The sequence below is a fragment of the Cyprinodon tularosa genome, unplaced genomic scaffold, assembly GCF_016077235.1.
Source record: "Cyprinodon tularosa strain WSP-4 unplaced genomic scaffold, ASM1607723v1 ctg65, whole genome shotgun sequence".
Classification (NCBI taxonomy): Eukaryota; Metazoa; Chordata; class Actinopteri; order Cyprinodontiformes; family Cyprinodontidae; genus Cyprinodon; species Cyprinodon tularosa.
This window is the reverse complement of record NW_024039396.1, coordinates 1,207,204-1,229,754: the sequence shown is the minus strand read 5'-3', so window position 1 is coordinate 1,229,754 and position 22,551 is coordinate 1,207,204. Positions and strand designations below refer to the sequence as shown.

General features: G+C 37.7%; 1 protein-coding gene across 1 annotated transcript; it reads left to right on the top strand.

Annotated features, from left to right (window-relative positions):
- Positions 1-13,560: 13,560 nt before the first annotated feature.
- On the top strand, positions 13,561-16,065 carry pthlhb (parathyroid hormone-like hormone b). The gene is made up of 3 exons (XM_038308945.1): positions 13,561-13,590; positions 13,716-13,834; positions 14,398-16,065. The coding sequence occupies exons 2-3, from the start codon at positions 13,716-13,718 to the stop codon at positions 14,786-14,788; spliced, it is 510 nt and encodes a 169-aa protein (XP_038164873.1). The 5' UTR covers positions 13,561-13,590; the 3' UTR covers positions 14,789-16,065.
- Positions 16,066-22,551: the final 6,486 nt, after the last annotated feature.

Sequence of the window (22,551 nt, the reverse complement as noted above, 5' to 3'; positions counted from 1 at the left end):
CCGTTCCACCACATCCCAAAGATGCTCTATTGGATTGAGATCTGGGGACTGTGGAGGCCATCTGAGTACAGTGAACTCATTTTCATGTTCAAGAAACCAGTCTGAGATGATTCAAGCTTTATGACATGGCGCATTATCCTGCTGAAAGTAGCCATCAGAAGTTGGGTACATTGTGGTCATAAAGGGATGGACATAGTCAGCAACAGTACTCAGGTAGGCTGTGGTGTTGCAACGATGCTCAATGGATACCTAGGGGCCCAAAGAGTGCCAAGAAAATATTCACCACACCATGACACCACCACCACCAGCCTGAACCGTTTATACAAGGCAGGATGGATCCATGCTTTCATGTTGTAGACGCCAAATTCTGACCCTACCATCCGAATGTCGCAGCAGAAATCGAGACTCATCAGACCAGGCAACGTTTTTCCAATCTTCTATTGTCCAATTTCGATGAGCTTGTGCAAATTGTAGCCTCAGTTTCCTGTTCTTAGCTGAAAGGAGTGGCACCCGGTGTGGTCTTCTGCTGCTGTAGCCCATCTGCCTCAAAGTTCGACGTACTGTACGTTCAGAGATGCTCTTCTGCCCACCTTGGTTGTAACGGGTGGTTATTGGAGTCGCTGTTGCCCTTCTATCAGCTCGAACCAGTCTGGCCATTCTCCTCTAACCTCTGACATCAACAAGGCATTTCCGCCCACAGAACTGCCGCTCACTGGATGTTTTTTTTTTATGACCATTCTCTGTAAACCCTAGAAATGGTTGTGCGTGAAATTCCCAGTAGATCAGCAGTTTCTGAAATACTCAGACCAGCCCTTCTGGCACCAACAATCATGTCACGTTCAAAGTCACTCAAATCACCTTTCTTCCCCATACTGATGCTCGGTTTGAACTGCAGGAGATTGTCTTGACCATGTCTACATGCCTAAATGCACTGAGTTGCCGCCATGTGATTGGCTGCTTAGAAATTAAGTCTTAACGAGCAGTTGGACAGGTGTACCTAATAAAGTGGCCGGTGAGTGTAGATGCATCAATATATTAAGCCATTGGAGGCCCATATTTAATGAACCTTTTCTGACAAACATCGTTAGAAAATCTATTTGTGAAAAATATTTCACCTTTATGTAAAACAATGGTGAATAGATTTTTCCCCCCAGTATTTTTACCTTGATATTACTTAAACAAATCCTGTGTAACCATTTGACGTAGGAAATCACCTAATCAGTTAACAGAAGCCCTCTTACATTTAATTCACTGTTAAATTAATGCAAATAGGGACCAAAGAGGTTTGTTATGGACATTAGAAAACAAACTGCTTCATGAAGACCAAGGAACATGGCAGACAGGTCAGGGCAAATGTTGTGGAAAAAGCAGGATTTGCTTTTAAAGAAAAATTACTAAACTTTTAAAATCTCATTGAGTCTCTGTTCAACTTAGTATGTCAAAAGGGACATTCAAAAATAATGAATTAAAGCATAATGTGAAAAAAACCATTGTGTCAATTATGTTGTATTTTTGTTATGTTTTGTGATAAAAAAAACATAGATAATGTTTGCAAACCAAAAGTACTGACTGCATTCTTATTTCGATTAGTTTTACGGCTTGTGAAATATATTATCAAATATGAAACTATGCTTTGTAGTTTATTATTCGGTTTTCAGGTTGCGTTATAGTCTCAGTGTTTCATTTAACAACTGCATGAAATAGACCCATTTGACCATGGGCTTGAGTGAAATGTCATTTTCAGATCAGTATTTGTGTCCATAAACACTGAAAGAATTACTCCCAAAGAGACTTATGAGTTTTAAAATGTATTTTATCATACGTTTTCATATAAGAATATATTGTCACCATACCTCTGAAGAATTTAAGGTTTTGGCACCAGTTCAATTCAATTCAATTCAGTTCAATTCCATTCAATTCAATTCAATTCAATTCAGTTTATTTATATAGCGCCAATTCACAACACAAGTCATCTCAAGGCATTTTACAGTTCAACCAGATCATACAGTCAATGGCAGTTCATTAAAGGAAAATTCCGGTTTTTAACACTTTTAGCCCATTTTCTGTAGTGTCCAGGATGAAATCGAATGATCGACACCAAAATTTTGACGATTGGTCCTGTCTCTGCTATTTGGCTCATGCAGAATCCCCCCCTGGCTGCTTCAGAATGGCTTTCATAGTGCATGTCCGATAATGTCCTTAAAACAACCTTAAACGTCCTTTTTGAAAATATGCTACTCACCGGGTCGTCAGCGCTGTTCAATGACGTTCCAAAAAAAGTTTCGTGAAGAAAAACCGTTCCTGTCTTGTTTTATTTAGCATTTTGTAAATCCCAGAACTATTTTTTCCGATACATCACAACCGCTTATAAACTTCCGCTTCCCGTTCGAATCTGAAGCGTTGCACACTCCACACCACTAGTTGGCGACGGTATCCTCTACCGTCAAACTCAAAGTCCAATATGTCCTCCTCAAGAATCCACCTTTCGTATTCCATTTTCAGAGTTTTTTAAAGTGTTTAACAGAGACGTTAGCACCTCGACGTCGGAGTACACAGAGTGAAGCAGAAACACTTGGGCCTTGCGAAAAGACTACAACTAAGCGTAAACAGGCCCCATTTCCGTTTCCAGTGGCGGAGGGATATTGACTATTCCAACAGAACTCAATGGGATTTACAAAATGCTAAATAAAACACTACAGGAACGTTTTTTCTTTACGAAACTTTTTTTGGAACGTCATTGAACAGCGCTGACGACCCGGTGAGTAGCATATTTTAAAAAAAGAACGTTTAAGGTTGTTTTAAGGACATTATCGGACATGCACTATGGAAGCCATTCTGAAGCAGCCAGGTAAATTTCTCTAATGTGAGATCAATAAAGTTAAATCATTATTATCTTTAAAACAACCCTAAACATACAGTAGGCAAGGTTTAACCAAATTTATGTCAGAATCACCTTATTAATGTCCAAACATCAAGCAAAATGAGAATATGGAGAAAGAAATTACAATATTTTTCTACAGGAGCTCTTTATTTACCTTGACTTTCACATAAGGTTTGTGGTGCTAACATGTCAAAATGCACAGTTTCTAATCTTAAAATAGATCTTAAGTAAACCAAAGAGAAGGTCTCAAAGCACTAAAAAAACATAATTACGGAAACTTTATTATATTTTGTGGTACTCCTACTCTCTGGCTTATACATTGTCCTCTAAGGTTGTCCAAACTTTAAAGTGAGTGCCACATTCTCCAGTTCTCCCTGAGAAGCTGAAAGCTGAGAGGTGAAAACTGAGGCCTGGGATTGCCGTGCCAGTCACTGTGCCCTGGTGAGAACGAAGCGGGTGGCCTCGCCCGACACAGGATAAAGCTGTCCAGAGGCTGCCTTCAGCATCCGCGCCTGTCTGCCAAGCACCGTTAGCATGTCCCAGAGCAGGCCGGGAGGACAAGACTGCTCAACAAGGCCTCTGCATTGAGTGCGCTCCATTTAAAATAACCTTCGGATAAATAAATACAAGACCAAAGTTCACTGTGCCGTAATTGGCCAGGAAACCAACAGAGACAAGCTCATTTACTGTAAATGGATCAGCTTTGAGTCTGAGAAGTGCACTTGGCAACAGCTCTGCATTGCAACGATTTGGAAATTTTCTAGTGAAGCATCGTTTCTTACAATGAAATATTCACACTGAGATGGCTTGCACGTTCTCACAGCAAAAAACTAACTTTATATGTTTGCCTGAACATGTAACCTATAGATGACGTAGAACCCAGTAGCATTAACACACTGCAAGGACGACAAATCCTGACATCATGCTTCTTCAGCTTAAATTGCTACGGTTTTTAAAGCATGTGTGTGTAATATCCCTCCCTACCCTCAGACACATTTACACACACATACATAGCGGTGAGCCTGGCCAACCTTGTTGACCCACTAGCTTAGCTGTGGTCTCACGCTGGACGCAAAGCACTCATTAACCATTTGAGCCCTCTCTTCACTTAAGCAAACAAACAGAGTCAACCATCATTACCGTAACACCATGTGAGTGTGGTCTTCTCCATCAGACCTCTATTGATTATTCAGTTTTGTTTCTTTCTTTTTTTTGAGTACGCTCAGGCAGTGCAAAAATAACACGGTTTGTCAGGTGAGGGAAAGACAGGAAGGATGCCAAATTGCAATTTTTTTTTTTTTTAACCATACTCAGATATTACAGTAGTTGTAGTTGCCTTTGCAGCTCCACAGCCAGCCCCACCACATTACCCAAAACCTCAAAACATAAAACACCACAGTGGGTTTTATGTTGTGTGTAAAATGCCATCATGACTTAGAGGGTTCGCCCCTCTCCGTTTTCTGCCCTGAGACAGAGCTATCTTTACATAGACGAGCTTGGACTGGGAGAGCTGTATGTTGTTTGGCAGCCGGGCCGAAGTTTATGGTAATGGTTTGGGTTATAGGTCAGGGGCATGAGGGTGGTGGTCACTGTTGATGGCTGTGTGAGGTGTCAGACCAGGTCCAGCTGGCCTAGGAGCTGCTTCTGAGATCAGTGTGTTTGCATGTAGGTGGGGGGTTTAGACATTGGGCAGCTTGTGGTTTAGGTTTGCGGGATAAGCATGGGGTAAGAGCCCTCCCGCTCCCTTCTTCCATTAAGCCTGGAGCACAGGGCCCACTGCAGAGAGTCAAGAACTCCCCCCCGCACCACACCATTAATAGCTGCCAAGAGAAGAAATGCTAATGTGCTGGGCACGTTCTGAGGCTAGGTCAAAGACTGAAGCTGTTAACTTATTTTCTCCATTTGGAATCAATCAGAAATACTTTCTAGGACATGATCGAAAACACCTTTTTAATCGCACAAGTAAAACAATGCAGCTTTCACTTGGAGGCTTAACAGATGAGTGCAAAAACACTACGGGTTCAGGTGAGCGTAGCTGTGCCAGGCAGGAATCATTTCATCTTAGGAATACATTTTACAGGCGAAATGTCCAGTGGCAGATATTTCCTGTCTGAAAAATAATGATTTAATGTACCTACACTCTAGACTGAGTCTGGACAACACTCTTTTGTCCTTGCAGGACCTCCCGACTCACTGTCTCCAGGAACTTGACATTTATGGTTAACATAAAAACAAAACGTAGTTGTAAATATGAAATCAGCCCTAAAGCACTACCTGAAGAGGATTATCATATATCAAGCAGTTGAAACTGAAACAGACAAATCTCACTACGTTCAGATCAAATAAATAAATGCTCAGCGCAGAAGGCCATGTTTGGATAACCCTGTGCAGGAATTAGGTAATGTTCAGGATGTATGACTCTTTAAGTGGTGACGTAGTGACCCCTCTCTGAGAGTCTGACTAAACACTCCATTGTGCATTGTTGGTAACCCCCCCCCCCCCCCAAAAAAAAAATTTAATACATTTGGATTTAACTACAGTATACAGGTGCTGGTCATAAAATTAGAATATCATGAAAAAGTAGATTGATTTCAGTAATTCCATTTAAAAAGTGAAACTTGTATATTATATTCATACATTACATACAAACTCATATATTTCAGATGTTTATTTTGTTTAATTTTGATGATTACAAATGACAACAAATGAAAATCTCAAATTCATCATATCAGAAAATTAGAATATTGTGAAAAGGTTCAAAATTGATGGCCCCTGGTGCCACACTCTAATCAGCTAATTAACTCAAACCACCTGCAAAAGCCTTTAAATGGTCTTTCAGTCTAGTTCTATAGGCTACACAATCATGGGGAAGACTGCTGACTTGACAGTTGTCCAAAAGACGACCATCGACACCTTGCACAAGGAGGGCAAGACACAAAAGGTCATCGCTAAAGAGGCTGGCTGTTCACAGAGCTCAGTGTCCAAGCACATTAATAGAGAGGCGAAGGGAAGGAAAAGATGTGGTCGAAAAAAGTGTACAAGCAAGAGAGATAACCGCACCCTGGAGAGGATTGTGAAACAAAACCCATTCAAAAATGTGGGGGAGATTCACAAAGAGTGGACTGCAGCTGGAGTGAGTGCTTCAAGAACCACCACACACAGACGTATGAAAGACATGGGTTTCTGCTGTCGCATTCCTTGTGTCAAGCCACTCTTGAACCACAGACAGCGTCAGAAGCGTCTTGCCTGGGCTAAAGAGAAACAGGACTGGACTGCTGGTGAGTGGTCCAAAGTCATGTTCTCTGATGAAAGTAAATTTTGCATTTCCTTTGGAAATCAAGGTCCCAGAGTCTGGAGGAAAAGAAGAGAGGCACTTCATCCACGTTGCTTGAAGTCCAGTGTAAAGTTTCCACAGTCAGTGATGGTTTGGGGTGCCATGTCATCTGCTGGTGTTGGTCCATTGTGTTTTCTGAGGTCCAGGGTCAACGCAGCCACATACCAGGAAGTTTTAGAGCACTTCATGCTTCCTGCAGCTGACCAACTTTTTGGAGATGCAGATTTCATTTTCCAACAGGACTTGGCACCTGCACACAGTGCCAAAGCTACCAGTACCTGGTTGAAGGACCATGGTATCCCTGTTCTTAATTGGCCAGCAAACTCTCCTGACCTTAACCCCATAGAAAATCTATGGGGTATTGTGAAGAAGAAGAGGCAATACACCAGACCCAACAATTCAGAAGAGCTAAAAGCCACTATTAGAGCAACCTGGGCTATCATAACACCTGAGCAGTGCCACAGACTGATCGACTCCATGCCACGCCGCATTGCTGCAGTAATACAGGCCAAAGGAGGCCCAACTAAATACTGAGTGCTGTACATGCTCATACTTTTCATGTTCATACTTTTCAGTTGGCCAACATTTCTATAAATCCTTTGTTTTTATTGGTCTTCAGTAATATTCTAATTTTCTGATATGATGAATTTGAGATTTTCATTTGTTGTCATTTGTAATCATCAAAATTAAACAAAATAAACATCTGAAATATATGAGTTTGTATGTAATGTATGAATATAATATACAAGTTTCACTTTTTAAATGGAATTACTGAAATCAATCTACTTTTTCATGATATTCTAATTTTATGACCAGCACCTGTATATCAATAAATACTGTATTTAACTCAGGGTGAAATGCAATCTACATGAAACAGTGTTATGTTTAACATTATTTAATCAATGTTTTGGATCTAAATTTTCTGTTTTTACAGTTTTATTTCAGTTTTTTTTACCCTAATCTCCTTATTTGACTGCATTTTCAAAGTGGAGCAGTGGTATTATAACATGTATCGTGGCATGCAACGTTTCCTCCTAAATACTTTCCTGATATGACCTTTTTAATCGAAGAGTTTTTACGTATTTATGAGAACTCTATTAATTAAGATCTAATACCATCTGTTAGATTTTTTTCCCCCTGCTGTTAATTTTTAGGAAAAACATATATCTTTTAAATTAATTACAAATATTTTAACATGTTAATAATATATCGTCTTATAACTACTGTACTCTGAAAAACAGCCTACTAGTTCATACAAATGCTGCTTTATAGAACTTTTATCAAATTTTGGAAGTTTGCAAATATGCAATTTTTCCCTCCAAAAAATAGACAAAGCCCAGTTGGTGCGGGTTTGGTTGGCAAAATCTTAGTATACAACTTCTCTGTTTGAATTCATGGGAGTTTAGATTTGTGGGTGTATTTCATAAGTATTGGTATTAATGCCATGCAAATGCAACAGAAACATGGGTAATATTTTTATACAGATCTATCTCATGATACTTTTATTTAAAAGAAAAAACAAAGCCATTATGATTGTAATTATAGTAGCTATCATACTAACGATATATTTCCAATAAAAAATTGCACAGCATATTTTTTGATATAAAAAATGAATAATCTTTGCTTAAGAAAAAGATGGATTCCTCGCTACTCTCTCCTGTGGTTACCCTGTCCACAAGCCATGTTCAGCCTTCACAAAGAAAATACTGGAAGGGAGGATGAAAATGAAGGATAATGTCCTGCATTGTAGCTACTGTGCCATAACAGCTAATTAACAGTGCTTTAACATCCTCTACAGGGGGTGTCTGCAAATTTCAGCAAAATCACAGGTTATCCCGTGTAAATACACCACATACAAAATAGATGGGTTATTAATTTCTGTTCTCTATCGCTCTCCTTAGTGTTGCATTTTATCCTTTGTACTTTATTTTCTGTCTCATTTCAAACCCTCTTAAAATGTGTTGTCTTTCTTCCTTATCCTCGAGAGAAGCAAAACACATAATGTGTGGAAGTATATACAGCATTGTTCTTGCAAAATTAGCTATTTGCATTATTTTTTTCCCCCAGTTCAATTCAGTTTATTTATGTAGCACCAATTCACAATACATGTCATATCAATGCACTTTGCAGAGACAATTCAGCCGGTTCATATAGTCACACTGGTTCATAGTTTCTATCTAAGGAAAACCAGCTGATTTCATCGACTCATTGACTTGAAAGCAATCCTTATGCTTGTAGTGACAGTGAAGAGGAAAACTCCCTTTTAAAGCAATCCTGAAGGTTATTGAAAAAGTTGCCATGTCAGCACAAGGTCCAAAGTATGATCATGATAATGTGTGGGACTACTCACATTTTGAACAAAGCCTATCCCATCATAGATAGCTTTTAAGCTATCACCTTTAATATCAGTATAGATGTTAAAGTCACGCACTATGATGATTCTGTTATTTAACACTAAATCTGATAGGAACTCTGAAAACTCATCTAAAAATTCAAAGTAAGGACCTGGTGGTTGATAGATACTTACAAAGATAAGAGGTTTTGTTGTTTTGCAATTTTGGTGAGGGAAACTAATGGTTGAGTGCTCAAAAGTTGTTAAATTGTTGTATACAAAGTATAAATCTGTAATTATTAACTGACTTTGGAGTAATCAGTAAGTCAGAATGAAAAATTGTTGCTAGTCCTCCTCTTAAAAAACTTTAAAACCTTTTTAAGATTTGTATTCCTTCTCTTGTTTATTACAGCTGTTTATCAAAGCGTTAATATTTAGATAATTTCCAGGTGAGAGACACCACACAGTGTTTGTTTTCATGGTCTCAAAATGGATAGCACCACCCCTGATCTACCTTTTTTGGAAAATAATTCACAGATGGTTTTGTATTGTTGGGTCTTCGTTGGATATGCTAATGCTAGTTTGTAGTTCATCCTCCATTTCCTTGTGTGAATGACTGTTCAGAGTTCTGCTGTTATCATTCAACTCTGCTCCAGTTGTTTGAGTCCATTTGGATACTCTGAAACATCACAGCCGTGATCCTTTATTTCCTCTATTTTTTCTCAGAAATCTGAAACACCTGGAGCCACATACATTTTTAGAGGTTGGGGGCATGGGAGGTGGGGTGAAAATGTATAAGTCCCAGTATCCATGGTGAGCTTGAAATTTAGTAATATGGCACTGCGTAGCATTGTGTACTGCTCTACTTAAAGCACCGATCTCAAGGAAAACCAAACTTTTTTTTAGCAAAAAAATGGTAGAAGTGTATTATAATTATGTTGTTATGGAAGGAGGCTGGTTCTTTGAAACAAAGAGGAACATGTTTTAATATAAAATGTCTTTATCAATTCCAGTTTCAAGGCAACAGACTACAAAAGATGCTGACTGAAGAGGTGTCACTATCTACATTACAGCAAATACTCTAAAGACATGAAGTGAAAAGCCCCTCAACAAGAAAGAAGCAATTTCTCCAGTAAAACAAAAATAGATCATATTTGAAAATGCAAAAAAATTACCTTTGTTTTTGGAATCATGCTTTGTGGTCACCTAAAAATTAAAATAAAATATTTGTCCTGAATGACCATCGTAGAATTCTGGAGAAAAAAAGAGTACGCTTGCAAGCCTGACAACAAATAGCATCCTAAGAATGGCAGAATCCTGTTGTCTGGGTGTTCAGTGCATAAATTGATGGAGTAATAACAAAAAATACTGTTCGAAATATTAGAGCTATATTTCATGGACCAGACAGGAATTTATAGCTTGGACAAGTATGGTTTTGTAAAATTGTCAATATGTCAGGCACAGCAGTTCTGTCCGGAGAAATGGGTCAAAAATCCAATAAATCTAAACTCAAACTGTTTAACCAAAGTCTTGCACTTAAAAAACAAACAAGAAAATGTGTGTAAACTTGACAAAGTTTAAATAAATATATCATTATTTAGGCATTTAACAAATCTAAATAATAGAGACAATCCTAATTGAGCTGTTAAAGGAAATGCTTAATCTGTTTACTGCTACAAAACTATAGCTAACAAAACTACTTTATTCCAAATTGTTGTTTTAACTGCTTGTTTTAGGGTATCACTAAAAGTTCCTAACCATTAAGTTTATTCATGTTATGCAGACACAATTGTTTTTCGTTATAAAAAGTTATTGGCCTTTTATTTTATTTTATTTTTCGTCACTTAAAAGTAACCATAGATTATGATTCTGTGGCTGAAAAGCACCCTGTTAATAGTAATCTAACCCTAGCCTTAAATGTAAAACTGTTTTTATAGACTGCATGAAACCTGGCAATAAAGAATGACCAATAAACCACTGACTGAAAAGAAAACCAGTTGGATCAATTCAATGCTTTGGTCTGTTGAACATTTATTTGAAAGAAACCTGGCCCCAGAGGCAGAGCTGCTGGAAAACAGCTGAACCAGGGGAGAGGTTAGGGAGGCTAAAGAGCTTTCCTCAGATGACAGTTATGATTAGTAGGTGTGAATGAGTTGCAGAAGACTCTACCAAAAATGTTCATGATACAACATTATAAAGTGTGCTTCAAATGAGCTAGCTGAAATGGTCCATAAAGTAACGCGTGTTAAGAAACCATTAAGAAGAAAAAGTAATTTTGTAAAAGTAATTTTTCAAGTCAAGTTTTCCAGGATAATAAACCCAAAGGTTTTCATATGAACAATTCAAAAGCCTTAGGGCACCATAAACGACCCACTGTCAAATACCCCTTAGAAAGGAAAACAGTTTTTCTATAAAAATAATGATTTAATAAAACATAACTTTTCAATTATCTGAGATTATTAGAACATTTCCAGCTATTTTCTGTGAACTGCTTTAAGATATTTTGCATCTGATGAAGTTAAAGTAAAAGGTTGCAGTGAAAACAAAAATTCAAATATTGCCTGATGTCTGATGATGTGATTAGGAATGAATAAAATTTTAATAAACACGTCATACCTTCAGGGAAAATAAATGCAACAAAAGCAGGAGCTGTTGCAGCAACGTAAGCCAAAGTAAATGACATAATAGGGTGGGTCTTTTTGAGGAAGGAGTACAACGCATTTAAAAATAGTTTCTAAACTCTACGTGAAATATGCGTTTCTCATGATGCTGAGTTTATGTGCCTGTTGTCTGGATGGCAAAGGGGGTAAATACTAAGAGACCTTAATGGGTGGGTGGGTGTGTTTTAGGACTTGGACGTGTGAATGTGAGGTAGGTGCAACACACAAAGGAAGAAAACAAACAGGAATACTGTTCTGTGTGCAACATAGCATGAATCAAAAGCAGCTTTGCTGGCTTCTACTCCACATGCTTCAGCCAGCCAGGAAATGGGATTTTTTTTCTTTAATATTTTGCAGGTAAAATTGTTTCAGAAAGGAATCAGATGAGGTGTTTTTTCCCTCTACAAAACATTAAGGTCTTAGGGCTGACTCTCTGGAAACAGGAGAAAGTTTGATTCTGGGTAGAGGGCTTATATGAATGATGATAGCTTGCAAAACATCTTTTCTGGGGTAAGATTTGCCCAACTATGCAGCTAATCATCACCACAAGCCAAGATATTTTACAGATTTTATTCAAAGAGATAATTAAGGTCAAATATATTATTTTCCCTGAGCCCCTGTCGGCCTCGGCAGATAGCCGCTCACACTGAGCTGGTTCTGCTCGAGGTTACTTCCTGTTAAAAGAGTTTTTTCTCTCCACTCTCACTACAAACATACTCAGTGTGAGGGAGTGCTGTGGAGTCTATGAGTTGATGCAATCAGGTGGTTTTCCTTATATAGAAAACTTGAATCAATCTGACTGTTTGATCTAGTTGAATTGTCCCTGTAAATTACCTTGAGATGTGTTGTGAACATATAAATAAACTGAATAATTGAAATGATTTTTCCATTGTCTGACATGGGATTGATAACAGTTAGGTCTTTTTCCTGTCAATAGAAATGAGCTTTATTTATGATCTAACTAATAAAAGACCCCATCACAAAAGAGAGCTCCAGCCTCATTCAGGACTTTGAATCACTCATGCTTACACTGCTCATAATAGAAAGACCAGATAACAAAGATACATGGACGAAACTAAGAATCTTTATCATGCAAGAATAAAAAATAGCACACAAACCACAACTATTGACAACATAGAGGATGAATAGACAAGCAAAGAGTCATGGTACATCTCAAATGTCTTTATTCCAACCTAAACTCAATAGTTCTTCCTACCAATGAAGTTTTGTTTGCGAAATATAAAACAGTTGCACTGCTGCTCTGATTCATTCAACATGAGGTTATTTAAAAAAGAAAAAGAAAAAATTCTTCCCAAAGGCAATTCCAGCATTAATCTATTGACCAAACTGAATTATTTTCTAATATGTGATCCACAATTCAGACAGTGAATCTGGGAATAGACAAAGCACACTTTATAACAATAAACTTTAAACTTTGTATTAGCAGAGTAAGTGAAACCTCTCCTCGAGAAGCCACTTTGCATTCAGTGGCGAGTTGGTTTGCCAAGGCAGAACGGCGGCGGTTAATTGAATGGTCTGCAGTGAGAGGCTGTGGGTTGGATTTCTTTGAGGTTATGGTCATTCTCCCCTGGGAAAGTGGTTAGGCCGAGGTGTTTACCTTGGAGGAACCCTGCCCCTCGCCTAAAACCATTCACTCTACACTTGGTTAACTTATGGTTACCTGCTCACACTAATATATTTATAAAATATTCAGACTCTATTTATGACCCTTTATTGTTTAAGTACATATAGTGTATGTAAATTAGAAAGAAATCCTTAAGGATTTTTCCACATGGGCGCCTTCCCATGTCACTGCAGGTGTGTGTGTCTGTGTGTATGTGTGAAGGGAACTAGGGGAGGGACAGAGGTGAGGGGTTGGGAGGTTGGGGAGGGTGCACAGACTGAATTGGGGCTGAGGTAGCTGCATCTTCACCCAAAGTGCAGTTTAACTTTCTCTCAGCTCCCCTCATTCACACAAGCTCCTTCACTGCACTGGACTGAAATGTTTTCTTTCTCGACTTGGGCCACCAGAGATGATGATGATGACGATGATGCTTCAGAGTAACTCTTCATAAAGCTTGCTGGAGAAAAGGGCAGAGTTGCAGCTGATGGGCTGCTGCTGCTACTCTTTCTATCTTTATCCCTCTTTTAATTTGGACACTGGGGAGAAATAAATAGCTCCACACACACTGTTGGGAGGCAAATGAATGGAGGAGACTCGTGGGGATTTTCCCAAGGCTGAAGGCACACCTAGAGATCCTAAATGGACCAAAATGCATTTGGCAGAATAATTTCAAACGTTGTTTTCGAACATGTTCTTGCAAGGAATTTAATTTCTTAACCTCTGACTTTTTTGTGTGTGGAATTTACCCAGAAGAGTTGTGTAAGTTACATTTATTTTTGATAAGAATAATGAATCATTTGCTCTAAATAATAGATGATGATTGAGGCATAAAATAGAAAATAGTAAATATTTTATTTGACCTATATAATAATTTTTTCCCTCAGATGTTTGGGTCAAGCATGTATTCTTTAATGCTGCTTCACCAGTGGAGTCTGGCTGTGATCTTGCTGTGTTCCCCAGTGACCTTTGAAGGGAGACCGGCTGATGCACTCATTAACAGACCGTAAGTTAAAACAACAACCTTAAAATATATATTTTGATTTCAAATGAGAAATTAGAGACCCTTTTTACATGGTCATAATTCAATTAAAATTAATTCAATTCAGTTTATTTATATAGTGCCAATTCACAACACAAGTCGTCTCAAGGCACTTTACAGAAACAATACTGTCTCTGTAATAAAATAGGGGATGGGGGGGTGTCTCCCTGTTAGAGTGGTCTTAAAACAAGAGTAGTGACAGGTTTAAAGACATGTTTGTGCTGCCACCTACTGTACTAAAGTTTCCTGAATCCGGACCATAAATTTTAGCTGCCAAACATAAACTCAACACTCTGGAGTGAAAGAAAACTCCATAGAGATGGAAAACAAATGCAGTCATAAGAATTTCCGTGTTACAATATTAAGATTTATCTAATAAACATTTGAAATAAGGAAAATTTAAACATGGAATAAAAGAGTAGTTATTGTTTTTAAATATATGGTGACAAAACCCAGCATAAAAATTAGGCTGATTTTTCACATTTTCTATCTGCTTTCATTAAACCCTGATCTGTCTTTGAATGTAGGAGAAGGTCGGTGAGCCACGCACAGTTGATGAATGACAAGAGCCGTTCCATCCAGGAGCACAGGCGCAAAACGTGGCTACAGCAACTGCTGGAGGAGGTGCACACGGCTGGTGAACACGCTCCACCTGTGCAGAGCAGGACCCAGGGCCAAACGTCCAGTGGGAACGTTCTACACCAGAAGCCCCAAGGGGCCAGCAAGGACCTTCTAGAGAAGTTTAATGTGGACAGAATAGGTCCCCACCTCCCCCAGGAGACCATCAAGGCTTCGCCATACAAAGACCAGGACTTAAAAGTTACCACCAAGAGGAAAAAAAAGGTCCGGTTAGGCAGACGCAGAGAGAATGAAAAGAAGAGGAGAAGAACCCCTTCTGCCGTTGGAAATGGGCCGTGAATGGATGAGGACCAATGGGACCTTTTTCTAATGGTGCTGCATTAAGACACTGACAAGGACTGACACCTGGCAGACTGTCTCAGAAGTCAGGGTCATGCTTGTATGATAAAATAGTCATATTTTTGTTTTTTGCATACTTTCTGGATTTTTTTAACATGAAGTCTTAGGTCCATATTTATTAGTAGGATCTCTGCACCTGTAACTTGGATGTCCTTTGTATGCCTTGTAATCTATAGCCAAACTTGTACACAGACTGAGCAGACTAGGAAATGTTTATTTCCTTTGGTACAGGAACCACATAAAGGAGGTTAAGAGAACTACTTTCTTTTGGCTCTGCAAACGTCGACCATCTTGAACCAGGAATTCTAAGAAAACCTTTCAGTTAAAACAGTCATGAAAAAGAAGGTACACCCTGTTTCACACAGATTTGATGTTAATCGGCAAGTTTGAGTGTAAAAAAAACAAAGAATGTGCAGTTTAAGCAGTTTTAAAAGCAACCAAAGTATGTAGAAAGAAGGGAAAGACAAAGAACGGGATGATAGCTGCATGTGCTAGTGTGCATGTGCTGCCCATCTTTTCTTCTACAAATAAATAAAAGACAGAAGAGGCTGTCAAAGTGGAAAAAGGCCTGAATTGTTCTAGCAGAGTGTCTGACTAGCAGGGCTGTGAGTTGTTCATTGTACTCATTTTTTTTTTTTACTTTAGATGGCTCTGTTATGCTTCACTCAGGGCAGAAGTTTGAACATCCAGGATGTGTGGGGTTAGGGGCTCTTTTTTGGCTCTAGACCAGTTAGTTATGCAGTTTTGTAAATGATTAATAAATCCTTTTAGCTTTGCCAGCTTCTAAAATTATTTATTTTTAACTTTTGTTATTCATCAAACAACCATAGGAATTTACTGAACCAACTATTGCAGTAACGACTTAAGTGAAGTCATGAGTCTCACATTAACACAGATGAGTTTTTGATGCCCTCCTTACTATATAATGTTGCTTAGATATTCTTGTATATGACCCAATTCTAGCTCAGTTTTGGAAATATGGCCTTTAACAATAACCTCAAGAGTTCTTTAGTATGTAGACCAGCTTATGGTCAGTAAAAAGGTTAAAAGTGGGCCCACATCCAGTGGATGACCACCACCATGCTTGACAGCTGGTATTAGGGTGCTTCTATGTCCTCTGTTCGGCTGCCATTAAATATGCAGTTTGGTTTTAGAGCTAAACAAATGGGATTTGTCCAAAATAAAATGATCCAAAAGGTTATAAGTTAACAAATATGCAATTTTACATCTTGCAGGAATGAAACATTTCTGCAAATCCTCTTAATGGGACAGATTTATTTCACCCGGCGAGTAGAGTCTGAGATGCAGTTTTGTTGTCATTTATCAGAACATTGCATGTGGTCACTATGCTGGAACATTTTCTCCTTGGAAGATTGGTAGCTGTCCTAAATGCTTTTCAACACACATAGACTTAGAGGCATCAAAAGCAGATTTTTCTCCTTGGTATTATGTTAGAAAACATTGAAATAATCCAGATCAGCAAACTGCATAACCCCCTGCTTTAACTCTATAGAATACACCTGGCAATAGCTCTGATCTTGTGAGGGTGAACTCTCTTTTTAAATGACTGTACCTCTGTTTCAAATGGTTCAGCCATAATTTATTTCATTTTTAAAATCTATATTTATTTTGTGAATGTATCATGGTGCTGCTGATTTAATTCCATTATGCACTTTAGTAACATCCTGTATAAGTTCCTTTGTGGTTGAATTTTGGCATAGGGGCTGTTGTTGATGGTACTGCTTTCCTTCCTCACTTCAGATCCCTCATGGACTCATAACTTATCAGAAGCACCATCGGATTTAGCTTCTGTTGAGTTGAGTTACAGTTTGTGTGTTTGGGATAAGCCAAAGCCAGGGGCTCGACCCAGCTTCATTGTTCTGGACTTGCACTGAGGGATTGCTGTACATGTTCCAGTTAATCAAACATTAAAAAAGTAGCTTTTAGGTATATTTGGACTCATGGTGTCTTTATTGACTTTTTTTTTCAGAGCTACTTCATGACTTTGGTGTTCATTTACCTTTGCTAGAGACCAGATTCTGTCGCAGATAACATTGGTGTGAACTCAGTCCAAGACCCTAAAATGGACCCTGGAACTGTTCTCTTGCACGATTATAGCTTTTGGTCTCAGCATGGTTTATTTAGGACCCGGATCCCTTCATTGACTGTGCAAACTCCTGCTAACCCAGCATGCCAAAAGAAAAACGAGCAGATGCCAGGTAAGAGTTGCGCCTGTTAAAAAAAGAAGATTAATGACAAATTCAGAGCTGAATCAGAAAACAAAATAGCTTGAAAATGTCCCATAAGCAGAAGAAATATCGAGACAGTTTAGAATGTAAAGTTATGTGCAAATTCTGATATTTTAAATATTATTAATTTTTTTAAAACAAATGAATAAAAATCACTTTACCAATTAAATTTTCTAATACAAAAGTTATGAAATTAAACCTCACAGTCGATAATGTAGATGTGTTAGAACAGTGCTGAGTACATAACCTCCTCACCAGATATGAAGTAAGTATGTATGCCAAAATATAAACATTAACTGTGTGTCTTTATCTGGAGCGCTTTTTTTTCAAACACGCTTGTTTATAACTCAGTTAAATTAATAATAATTGAACTTTATTGATCTCACTGTGGAGAAACTTACCTTTGCATTTAAGCCATCCCCTTGGGGAGCAGTGGGCTGCCATCGTGGGGCGCCCAAGGAGCAGTGTGGGGTTAGGGGTCCCAGATTGGCAGTCTGTGGGAGTGGGTTTCAAACTCACAACCTCAGAATTTCAAGCTTTATGCCCTAACCCCTATGCCACCCTAAGTATCCATATCCATAGTTAATCATGATGGATAGAGTAGCAAAGTATTTTACTCAAGAGTAGAACTATTTTATAAAGTAAAAGAAAAAAAATTTGATGAGGTAAATTTAACTGGATAAATGTAACTAAGTACTACCCACATGCTAATGAAGCTAATGAATAATGAAGAGGCTCAGAGAATGAACTAGTTTTAAAAACAAAAGTATCAGCAGAAATCCCATCAAATAGACTTTCCTCTGCGTGTTTTTTCTTCTGCTTAATATAAGTTAAGTACTTCAGCAGAAGCGAATGCACCAAAAACAATCTTGGTTTAGTCTAAAACTCTGCATTTAAAGGAATAGTACACCCAAAACATGGTTAGCTTTCATTTTCTACTCACCCCCATGCTGAACAACACTCTGGAGTACTTTTTTGATATCTCAAATGCATCTGGAGATCTGGGAGGCTTCTTCTGCTGACATTCAAATAATGGAGGTCCATAGCGCCCGAGGCAGAAAGGTCCATAAAAGTCCACAAAAAACGTGTCAATATTCCTCCAAACTGCTCGTCCAATGTATTCCAAGTGTCCTGAGTGGGTAGCGTCCAGAATTTACTCGAAACGAAGTCATTTAGAATGTTTTTAGAGCCTAAACAGTAGTGTATAGGATTTCCTAAAAGCGCGCGCCTGCGAGCAAGCGTAGAAGAAGAAATGTGCTGTTTACCTGTGCAAAGAAAGAAACAACGAAAGAAAAATGTCTGAGGACTTCAGTGTTGAGGAAGAGCATGAGTTCTTTGCCGAGCTGAATGCGCACTTTCATCTGGTTTGGTCTGCCGCGGTTTCCGTAGAGTCCCCAAAACAATCTTAGTCTAAAACTCTGCATTTAAGGAAATGTTCCAGATTAAGGTGTGATTTTTTTTTTCTCATGGTCCTGGACTGGACCACAAGACCCCTAAAGCAGAATCACAGGCAACGACCAGCAGACAAAGCAGAGGCAAAAAAAAAGGAAAGCAGAAGTACTTTCTTAGTCGAAGAAACATAAAAGATATCTCTATTACAACCGTTTTAATATTACTTGTAATGTTTTTTTTAGTTAAAGTTTGTTTTAGAATATACTGCATATTGAATATAATAAAATATCACTATTGGAAGGAATAAAGAAAGGAAAAAATACTTTTTCTATGGCAGACCAGCTCCCTGAAAAAGAAAACAACTTTTCAGTCCAAATATGATTATAAAAAATATTTATTGCTTACCTTATTTACCAAATTTTACATGATGCTATATAAAACAAACTAAACTGCAGGTTAGATATTCCTGATTTACTCACAAAACATCTACCTGAAGCATTTTTGATAGAATATTAAGCTGGGATTCAGGTTTTTTTGTTATTTCCACACCACCATTTTAATGATCATTTTTTAAAGCTCGTTTTAACCCGTAATTTACTCTCTGAAACACAGCTTAATATTCTGTCAAACATGCTTCATGTAGATGTTTTGTGAGTAAATCAGGAAGAAACATCTAACCTGCAGTTTAACCATGCTTTAAAAATCATCATTAAAATGGTGGTGTGGAAATACAAAAAAAAACACATCAATAATTTTGTTGATCTTTTGGCAAAGGCAGCAGAAAACCAAGCTGTTAATGTCCCACTTGAGAAACATGTGGCTTTTTTAACAGCCCCCGAAAGAAAGACATAGACACTGGTAATGGTCTGGTTACCAGATGCATCGATGTCAGCTATATCCTGTGCTAACAGCAGCAGTGTACGCCACAGGCCATTAGCTGACGCAGAGCCATAAATGCTGTGGAAAGCCTGATAAAGCCACGGTTAGCAGCCTGCAGATCGCATTGGAGAAATCAATTGGAGCAATGCAGAGAAACATTAATATCTGTGTTCTGAAGTGTCGTAGCGTGACTGATATAAGAAACGGCGTCTGCACCGTTGGAGTTGGGTAATCTCTAATCAAGGGAAGAGAGACTGCCACACACAGTAGGTAAATTTGAATGTTGCATTCAAAAACACTGTACAACACAATGGAGAGCAGTTGAAAGAACTGTCAGATCATCTGGATTTCATCCTGATGAATCATCACAGACATTTTGTTTCATAAAAACATCAAAGCTGTAATAAGTTTGGGTGGATTTTTGCTTTAAAATGATTCAGATGTAATAAAAAAGGAGGTTGAGGAAGAAAATGTGGATTCTTAATTCTATCGAAATGATTCTAGTATACATTACAGTGCCACCAGAAATTTATAAGGATTAAAATAAATATTTGAAATGCTAAAAAATAGAATTTTACAGCAATACAATAAATATTTGCATCTTTCAAATTTCCAGGCTTGTATAACATGTTACTGCTCGCTCAGTCTTTGGACAGCAGGGAACATTTCTCTTTAAATTCAGTCAACTAGAATAAATTTGGTCCAAGCAGTGTTTGCCTTTTATGCCTCCAACCTTTAGCTGTGACACTCGGTGATCATTCCGAAGAGGAAGACAAGCCCGCCTTGGTTGGAGCATTACACCAAGATAAACTCAGCTTAACAAAAATCATATTTTCCACACATTATGTGGATCATTTATTTACAGACGCTGCAAAAAGAAGACAGCTGAGGAACAACGATGGTGGGTGTAATTATGATTATTTATTTCTTAATACATTTTATCTCTAAGTTGTTACTGAATGTTACATTTGCTCTGTAATATTTACATTTTAAAAATATTTTTGCTTTGTTTCAGAAGCAATAGTATACAGTGTTGTTTTTCGCTACCATGAATCTGATTTTTTAAAATTTTATTGATATTTTTCTAATTAACGCCTGGATATATTGTTTTCTTTGTATGTAGTTGTTTTACAAAAGTACTTACAGTGGTTTTAATGAACATAATCCAGTTGGAATGGCTGTTGTGATTTAAAAGGCTCATAAAAGCATTTCCAACATGTTTAATGTACGTTTAATGCAAGACTATATGAGATTTAAGTGAAAAACCCAAAAAAGAAGAAATATTACAGGAAAAGTTTAGAGCATGACAATGTACTAAATCATTGCGCAAAAGTGCAGATATTTCACATTTAATATAAGAAGAAGAATGATTGAAATGCACATGCATAATTGACACCCCTTTTTAATATTTTCCAACATATATTCGTCTTGGTTTAACACCAATAATTTAATGTGCATTTGATAAGTCTAAAATAACGATAGCTTGTTTCCAGATGATGTTCCTGGCATTGATTAGCTAAACCCAAAGCCTGTAAAAAGCTTTAAAATAATCTTATCAAAGGTATCAATCAGGAGAAGGTGTTTAAAGCTTTATTCAAAAGTCGTATTGTGTGACAGTAAAATAATTCACCAATAAGTGAAGATTATAAACCAGGGACCAAAGAGGGAATACAAATTCTGTTTCTTTCTCCCAACAAGACAGAAACTACAGAGTCACTGCGCAACTTTAGATGTGATAAAAAAATAATTTATTTCACTAATTCAGTTTATTAAGGTAAAAAAAAAAATCATAACATGCTTTCAGGTATCCTTTCAATTAACTATAAAGATTTTCTTTTTAAACTGATAAACCAACAGACTTAAAATGTTTACATCACAACAACAAAGAGGACTTTTTAAGACAGCAATGACGGCTTAAAAAAAAGCATATTTAATACTTGCTTAAAGGTTTATATTTTCAAAGGTTTTATTTTCACAAGAGACATTAAATCCTCATTGGACCCAATTTCTAATTGACTCAGTGATATCAGGAGGTGGTGGTTTTGCTAAACATGCACTTTTGTCTGGACTAAGAAGCTAGGTTACAAAATAATATTAATTCAGAACCGGTGTCAAGATCCGTGAGAAAGCCTCTCATCTCTCAAAACCCTGCGGGAGGATATGTTATGCTCTGAAGAAACCAAACCTGAACTCTTGGGCCATTTAACCAAATAATATGTTTGGCACAAAAAGTAATAGCGAGTCTATCCACAGTTCTGGAGCATTACCAGGTGTCAGCTAGAAAGCTTCAGGAAGACTTCATAGGAGGATTATATAAGTTTGGTTTTTACCAAGCCTGACTTAACAAAATATATCCTCACAATCTAAAAGAAGTAAACAAGATTTGGAAGCTATTGCGGGAAAGTGGGATGCTGGAAGGTTCCTACTGAAGAAGATTGATTTTTAGAAATGAATCAAAAGATGCCAATAAAAACATTTTAGTTTAAGGGGTTCAGAGCTTAAACCAGGGGTCACCAACGCGGTGCCCTCAAGGACCACATGGGGGGCCCTCAGAGTCTTCTAAATAAAGAACAACCCACCTGTGGGCTAAGTTTGAAATTTTATTTTATTCTGTTGCTCTTCTTTTTAATCATTTATAGAGATTTCAAAATGACAATGTCTAAATAAACTTAGAAGTTAACAGAAACAATAAAAATATGTTGATAATGAACAAAGTTTAGGCTAACGCTAACCCTTGCAGCTCATGGGTCAGTAATGGTCGCCCTTCCTAAGTCTCGGTACCCTTGAAGTGGCCCTTAGCCTTAAAAAGGTTGGTGACCCCTGGCTTAAACAATACAAATTAGCCAGATTCTTCTAGTTTCTTTCTGTCTAACAATTTTTCTGTTATTCCCTTAACTTTACATGATAAATAGTGCATTAAAAGTGGGGTAATCTTTTCAGTGTTTAATTCATCTGTTTAGGAAAAAGTCATTTTAACAAGGCTGTATAGACGGTAACTCCATCCGTCCATCCATCCATGGACAATTTGAATTTCATTTCAAAATCCCAGAGTACTTCGTAGTCTTAAAAACTATAACATAAAAAAAAGAAATTAAATCACAAAGAAAATTTAAAATAGATTTTAAATTAAATAAATGAAGTAATTTGACGTTTTTTTTTTACATTTGTTCCAGGTGTCTGGCT

What these genes read in the sequence shown, in the direction of transcription:
- pthlhb (XM_038308945.1), top strand. Translation starts at nt 13,716, where the DNA reads ATGTTTGGGTCAAGCATGTATTCTTTAATGCTGCTTCACCAGTGGAGT. An exon ending in GATGCACTCATTAACAGACC is followed by an intron (nt 13,835 to 14,397) that starts GTAAGTTAAAAC and finishes CTTTGAATGTAG; the next exon opens with GAGAAGGTCGGTGAGCCACG.